Source organism: Oncorhynchus clarkii, unplaced genomic scaffold, assembly GCF_045791955.1.
Source record: "Oncorhynchus clarkii lewisi isolate Uvic-CL-2024 unplaced genomic scaffold, UVic_Ocla_1.0 unplaced_contig_8895_pilon_pilon, whole genome shotgun sequence".
Classification (NCBI taxonomy): Eukaryota; Metazoa; Chordata; class Actinopteri; order Salmoniformes; family Salmonidae; genus Oncorhynchus; species Oncorhynchus clarkii.
The window spans coordinates 1-7,500 of NW_027260951.1; the positions used below are offsets into that span (position 1 = coordinate 1).

At 47.3% G+C, this 7,500-nt stretch overlaps 1 protein-coding gene across 6 annotated transcripts in view; it reads left to right on the forward strand.

The window, feature by feature from the left end:
- The first annotated feature begins 1,014 nt into the window (after window positions 1-1,014).
- LOC139402500 (dystrophin-like) overlaps window positions 1,015-7,500 on the forward strand; it is a 60,738-nt gene continuing 54,252 nt past the window's right edge. For 3 of the 6 annotated variants that reach the window (XM_071146481.1, XM_071146478.1, XM_071146480.1), the window contains exons 1-3: window positions 1,015-1,157; window positions 5,202-5,265; window positions 5,513-5,573. In XM_071146481.1, the coding sequence (XP_071002582.1) occupies window positions 1,149-1,157; window positions 5,202-5,265; window positions 5,513-5,573 (134 nt within the window). In that variant the 5' untranslated portion in view covers window positions 1,015-1,148. Of the gene's footprint in view, window positions 1,158-3,394; window positions 3,464-5,201; window positions 5,266-5,512; window positions 5,574-7,500 lie in introns of all 6 variants that reach the window. The other 3 variants (XM_071146479.1, XM_071146477.1, XM_071146484.1) reach the window with 2 other exon arrangements.

Genomic DNA, 7,500 nt, shown 5'->3' on the forward strand with positions numbered 1-7,500 from the left:
AGAGAGTCAAGGTGAGAGACACACAAACACATGCACCCTAATTTAACAGGTAGAGAGAGTCAAGGTGAGAGACACACAAACACATGCACCCTAATTTAACAGGTAGAGAGAGTCAAGGTGAGAGACACACAAACACATGCACCCTAATTTAACAGATAGAGAGAGTCAAGGTGAGAGACACACAAACACATGCAGCCTAATTTAACAGATAGAGAGAGTCAAGGTGAGAGACACACAAACACATGCACCCTAATTTAACAGATAGAGAGAGTCAAGGTGAGATTGGATACAGATGATTTTTTTCATTTGGGTCTCCATTAGCTGATTCTTTCAGATGTTGGCAATGATGCCCTTTATCTACTTCACTAGGAAGTTTGAGGTAGTTTTGATAGCCAATGCTAATTAGCATTAGCACAGTGACTGGAAGTCTATTATCTGCTAGCATGCAAGCAGATACCCATAGACTTCCAGTCATTGCGCTAATGCTACTTAGCAATTGCGCTAGTGCTACTTAGCAACTTCCTTCAAACCGCACGCAGAGACGCATCTGACTCTGGCAAAGTACTGTAGTTAAAGGGCCTCATTACCAAAATCCCCAAGTATCCTGAGGTCAAATGAACACATCTCTCCAGCTGATGTCTTAGTGACCACTAGTCTTCCTGAGGTCAAATGAACACATCTCTCCAGCTAATGTCTTAGTGACCACTAGTCTTCCTGAGGTCAAATGAACACATCTCTCCAGCTGATGTCTTAGTGACCACTAGTCTTCCTGAGGTCAAATGAACACATCTCTCCAGCTAATGTCTTAGTGACCACTAGTCTTCCTGAGGTCAAATGAACACATCTCTCCAGCTGATGAAAGTGTATAAGGGGTACCGTGTGTGTTCACTAGGGAGTGTATGAAGGTACAGTAATTGGTCCACCACTCCATCTTCAATGTGTGTGTGTGTGTGTGTGTGTGTGTGTGTGTGTGTGTGTGTGTGTGTGTGTGTGTGTCTTCTTCGCTGCAGGCGTTCCAGGCAGAGATCGCTCCTATCAAAGACGATGTGAGTCACGTCAACAACCTGGCCTCTACCTTCGGCCCTCCTGACCTTGTCCTCTCACGACCCAACCTGGACAGACTGGATGACCTCAACACACGCTGGAGGATGCTACAGGTAAACACACACAGTTCTCTAAGAAACACAGCACCCTGAGCACCCTGACTGAGCACCCTGACCTCATTAACAATGACCTCGAGGAGCGTCCGTCCCATCGTCAGATTGTCCTGAGTCTAACACAGAGACAGTGAGGTCAGGTTGTCCTGAGTCTAACACAGAGACAGTGAGGTCAGGTTGTCCTGAGTCTAACACAGAGACAGTGAGGTCAGGTTGTCCTGAGTCTAACACAGAGACAGTGAGGTCAGGTTGTCCTGAGTCTAACACAGAGACAGTGAGGTCAGGTTGTCCTGAGTCTAACACAGAGACAGTGAGGTCAGGTTGTCCTGAGTCTAACACAGAGACAGTGAGGTCAGGTTGTCCTGAGTCTAACACAGAGACAGTGAGGTCAGGTTGTCCTGAGTCTAACACAGAGACAGTGAGGTCAGGTAGTCCTGAGTCTAACACAGAGACAGTGAGGTCAGGTAGTCCTGAGTCTAACACAGAGACAGTGAGGTCAGGTTGTCCTGAGTCTAACACAGAGACAGTGAGGTCAGGTTGTCCTTTGTCTAACACAGAGACAGTGAGGTCAGATTGCCCTGTGTCTAACACAGAGACAGTGAGACCTGCCTCCCTCTTTCCCTGAGACTCCTCTACCCCTTCCTCCCTCCCTGAGACCCCTCTATCCCTCCCTCCCTGAGACCCCCTCTATCCCTCCCTCCCTCCCTGAGACCCTCTATCCCTGCCTCCCTCCCTCCCTGAGACCCCTCTATCCCTCCCTCCCTGAGACCCCCTCTATCCCTCCCTCCCTGAGACCCCTCTATCCCTCCCTCCCTGAGACCCCTCTATCCCTGCCTCCCTCCCTCCCTGAGACCCCTCTATCCCTCCCTCCCTCCATGAGACCCCTCTATCCCTCCCTCCCTGAGACCCCTCTATCCCTCCCTCCCTGAGACCCCTCTATCCCTCCCTCCCTCCCTGAGACCCCTCTATCCCTCCCTCCCTCCCTGAGACCCCTCAATCCCTCCCTGAGACCCCTCTATCCCTCCCCCCTTGAGACCCCTCTATCCCTCCCTGAGACCTCTCCCTTCCTCCCTGAGACCCCTCTATCCCTCCCTCCGTCCATGAGACCCCTCTATCCCTCCCTCCCTCCATGAGATCCCTCTATCCCTCCCTCCATCCCTGAGACCCCTCTATCCCTCCCTCCCTCCCTGAGACCCCTCTATCCCTCCCTTCCTGAGACCCCTCTATCCCTCCCTTCCTGAGACCGCTCTATCCCTCCCTTCCTGAGACCCCTCTATCCCTCCCTCCCTGAGACCCCTCTATCCCTCCCTGAGACCCCTCTATCCCTCCCTCCCTCCTCCTCTCATTCTCTCCCTCCCTGCCTCTGTCTTGTGTGTGTGTGTGTGTGTGTGTGTGTGTGTGTGTGTGTGTGTGTGTGTGTGTGTGTGTGTGTGTGTGTGTGTGTGTGTGTGTGTGTGTGTGTGTGTGTGAGAGCTGCCATATGGTCCTGTCTCCAGGTGTCCATCTCCTTCACACTCCTCTTTATCTCTCCTTCATTCTCTCCCTCTTCCACTCTGCATCCCTCTCTCCACTGCTTTCATCTCAGGCAGGGAGGGAGAGAGGGATGCAGAGTGGAAGAGAATGAAGGAGAGATAAAGAGGAGTGTGAAGGAGATGGACACCTGGAGACAGGACCATATGGCAGCTCTCTCTCACACACACACACACACACACACACACACACACACACGCGCCAGCTGTTCCTGCTGACACCCATCATGTCTACTGAAGGAAGTTGAGGTGACTGGAACCTCACTGACACCATAGCAACAACGCTGTTAGTTTGTCCCACTCTGTTGCCGAGGACAACAAGCCTTTTTACCTAACTGCCCCCTCTTTATGCACTGAAAGGGTCACACACACACACATCACACACACACACACCACACACACATCACACACATCACACACACCACACACATCACACATACACACATCACACACACCACACACATCACACACATACACACACACACCACATACATCACACACACCACACACACCACACATACACACACACCACACACATCACACATCACACACACACATCACACATCACACACACACACACACACACACAGACAGATCAAGTGTGTGAAAGAAAGGGGTTGATTGGGCTGGGTGCTGCGGTACAGATGCCATTCATAATTACTGCTGCAAAACAATCTTAAACAATTTTGACCCCCCCATCATCACCAGGTTTCCATGGGAACGTGTAAAAAGTCAGGGGGTGGAATGGCGATGGATGAGTTGGGGGATGTGTCTGAGGTAACGGTTCTGTTTCAGCAGGACTCATCACATATCACTCCTCCATCAGACTCCATTACAACACTGCTATGGCTGTATCTGTATTGGCCCAAACATCTCACAGGCTACCACAGTCCATCTCACACCATCACACACACACACACACACACACCATCACACACACACACACACACCATCACACACACACACACACCATCACACACACACACACCATCGCACACCATCACACACACACACACACACACACACACACACACACACACACACACACACACACACACCCACACACAGACCATCACACACACACCATCACACACACACACACACACCATCACACACAGACACACACCATCACACACACACACAAACACATGCGCACACACACACACACACACACACACACACCATCACACACACACACATGCACACACACGCACACACATGCACACGCACTCATGCACAGACACACACACATGTGCACACACACACATACATACACACACACACACATGCACACACACAAACATGCACACGCGCACACACACACACACACACACACAAACAACACTTGCCTCATACCATAATGTACCACCAAACATAAGTGCAAATGTGTACCCAGTACAACACTGTTATAAACACACACACTGCCTATGGTGTCAAACATATGTGTCATATTTCTTTGTGATAGAATCAGTCTGCTGAGCCTCCCCATCTCATCCATAGACATGGTCAGTGTGGTCTGTGCAGAGAGCAGAGTACATTACAGTCAGCCAGCCTTAGCTGCACCATAGCTAAAGCCCAGTCACAGTGCTCTGCTCTTAGACAACAGACATGCTTAGTCACAGTGCTCTGCTCTTAGACAACAGACATGCTTAGTCACAGTGCTCTGCTCTTAGATAACAGACATGCTTAGTCACAGTGCTCTGCTCTTAGACAACAGACATGCTTAGTCACAGTCAGTCACCGTCACTGCTTGGCTTCTCCATGACCACAATATGACATTATACCACACAGCTTTGATCTCTGTCCTCTCGCTGAACAGCTTTTATCATGTACTGAACACTCATAGAAAAAAAGATTCCAAAGGGGTTGTCCCATAGGAGAACCATTTTTGGTTCCAGGTAGAACCCTTTTGGGTTCCATGTAGAACCCTCTGTAAGAAAGGGTTCTACATGGAACTCAAAAGGATTATATCTGGAACCAAGAGAGCAATCAAAAAATGTTATTTAAAGGGTTCTCCTATGGGGTCAGCCGAAGAACCCTTTTAGGCCCTAGAAAGCACATTTATTTCTAGGAGTGTAGTGTACTGTGTCTGTCCTCTCTCATATCTCTCTCCTCTACCCAGCTCTGTTCTCCTCTTTCTGATTATACCTGTTCTTGTTCCCTGTTCCTATCTCTCTTCCCAATCTCTTCTCCTATCTCTCTTCCCAATCTCTTCTCCTATCTCTCTCCCCAATCTCTTCTCCTATCTCTCTCCCCAATCTCTTCTCCTATCTCTTCTCCTATCTCTCTTCACAATCTCTTCTCCTATCTCTCTCCCCAATCTCTTCTCCTATCACTCTCCCCAATATCTTCCTCCTCTCCCATCTCTCTCCTTTTTTTCTCTCTCTGATCCCCTCTCTCTCTCTCTGGCTCCTCCTCGCTCGCTCTCTCTCTCTGGCTCCTCCTCTCTCTCTCTCTGGCTCCTCCTCTCTCTCTCTCTGGCTCCTCCTCTCTCTGGCTCCTCCTCTCTTCTCAGATCTCCATCAAAGACCACCTGAAGCAGCTGACAGATGCTCAGAGGGATTTTGGCTCTCTGCAGGGTGAGTTTCTGTCTGTCTCAACTCTCTCTCTCTCTCTCTCTCTCTCTCTCTCTCTCTCACACACACATACCGTCTTGATTCTGTAAAGACATACATGATTCCTTAGTAAATACTGACAGAATATATACAGTGAAGTCAACAGAACCCATATCCATATGTCTGGCTGTACACACGTTGAGACAGAGCTCCTCTGGGAGGGATTTATCCTTGTCATCCCTGACTCTTCTAATCCTGTCACTGTCTACAGGTTCTGTTCAAGGTCCATTTGAGCAGGCGGTCTCACCCAATAACGTGCCCTACTACATCAAGTGAGTACCTTGTGCCTAGCTGTAGGTTTACTGCTGTTTGTCTGCTGAGAGTAACACAACCTAGCAACAATAGTAGTGTCTGCAACTTAAATACACCAATAACTTCACCAATAACTTCACTAATAACTTCACACTAATGCTAGTGAGAATAAATAAGTCCTAACGTTGACATCATGAGGTCCTGTTGAAGATAATGAAGATAATGAAGGCCAGACTTCTATGATTAGCGTCCCTCATCAGAACGCGGTGAACGTATTGACCAACAGACCAATGAGGTCATCATAGGTTGGTGTTGGTGTTTTTGAATCAATAACTCAAGGGTTAACTCTGTTATTCTCCGTTCCACCTTGTCACTATCTAGCAGACTGTTAGTGGTGTGGGGCATCTGAGATAAGATGGTGTATCTGTCTGCTGGTTCCTGGATGGAACTAGTCCTAATCAAAGAGAACCATGCAGCTCTCCCCAAAAGATTGGCTGCTGGGTAAAACCCTCCAAATTCAGACAAAGAGAGTTTGCACTCAAAAATATGTCACATAAAGCTTACTTCATTAGTTTATGTTTAGAATTTGTTTTACTGCATCAGGGATAGCGTACACAGACGTTTCAGTTTTACAGCCTTCTTCAGTGTGTAGGTAGTCCTAATCATAGTCCTAATCCTAGTTCTAATCCTAGTTCTAGTCCTAATCCTAGTCCTAATCCTAGTCCTAATCCCAGTCCTAGTTCTAGTCCTAATCCTAGTTCTAGTCCTAATCCCAGTCCTAGTTCTAGTCCTAATCCTAGTCCTAATCCCAGTCCTAGTTCTAGTCCTAATCCTAGTTCTAATCCTAGTCCTAATCCTAGTTCTAATCCTAGTCCTAATCCCAGTCCTAGTTCTAGTCCTAATCCTAGTTCTAATCCTAGTTCTAATCCTAGTTCTAATCCCAGTCCTAGTTCTAGTCCTAATCATAGTTCAAATCTTAGTCCTAATCCTAGTTCTAGTCCTAATCCTAGTTCTAATCCTAGTCCTAATCCCAGTCCTAGCATGGAATTACTAGCTCTAACTGTTCTTTATCATTAGATGTATTCTACAGTCCTTTATAGTAGACTTGTAGTATCCAGAGATATTTTTGAATCAGTAGTTCCGTATGTATCTCTGCTACTACAGATGAGGGGATGTGGGATAACTCTGGGTTTAGTGGAGACATCTTAACAACAAAGAAGATGAGGGGATGTGGGATAACTCTGGGTTTAGTGGAAACATCTTAACAACAAAGAAGATGAGGGGATGTGAGATAACTCTGGGTTTAGTGGAAACATCTTAACAACAAAGAAGATGAGGGGATGTGAGATAACTCTGGGTTTAGTGGAGACATCTTAACAACAAAGAAGATGAGGGGATGTGGGATAACTCTGGGTTTAGTGGAGACATCTTAACAACAAAGAAGATGAGGGGATGTGAGATAACTCTGGGTTTAGTGGAAACATCTTAACAACAAAGAAGATGAGGGGATGTGGGATAACTCTGGGTTTAGTGGAGACATCTTAACAACAAAGAAGATGAGGGGATGTGAGATAACTCTGGGTTTAGTGGAGACATCTTAACAACAAAGAAGATGAGGGGATGTGGGATAACTCTGGGTTTAGTGGAGACATCTTAACAACAAAGAAGATGAGGGGATGTGAGATAACTCTGGGTTTAGTGGACACATCTTAACAACAAAGAAGATGAGGGGATGTGGGATAATCTTAACAACAAAGAAGATGAGGGGATGTGAGATAACTCTGGGTTTAGTGGAGACATCTTACAAAGAAGATGAGGGGATGTGGGATAACTCTGGGTTTAGTGGAGACATCTTAACAACAAAGAAGATGAGGGGATGTGAGATAACTCTGGGTTTAGTGGAGACATCTTACAAAGAAGATGAGGGGATGTGGGATAACTCTGGGT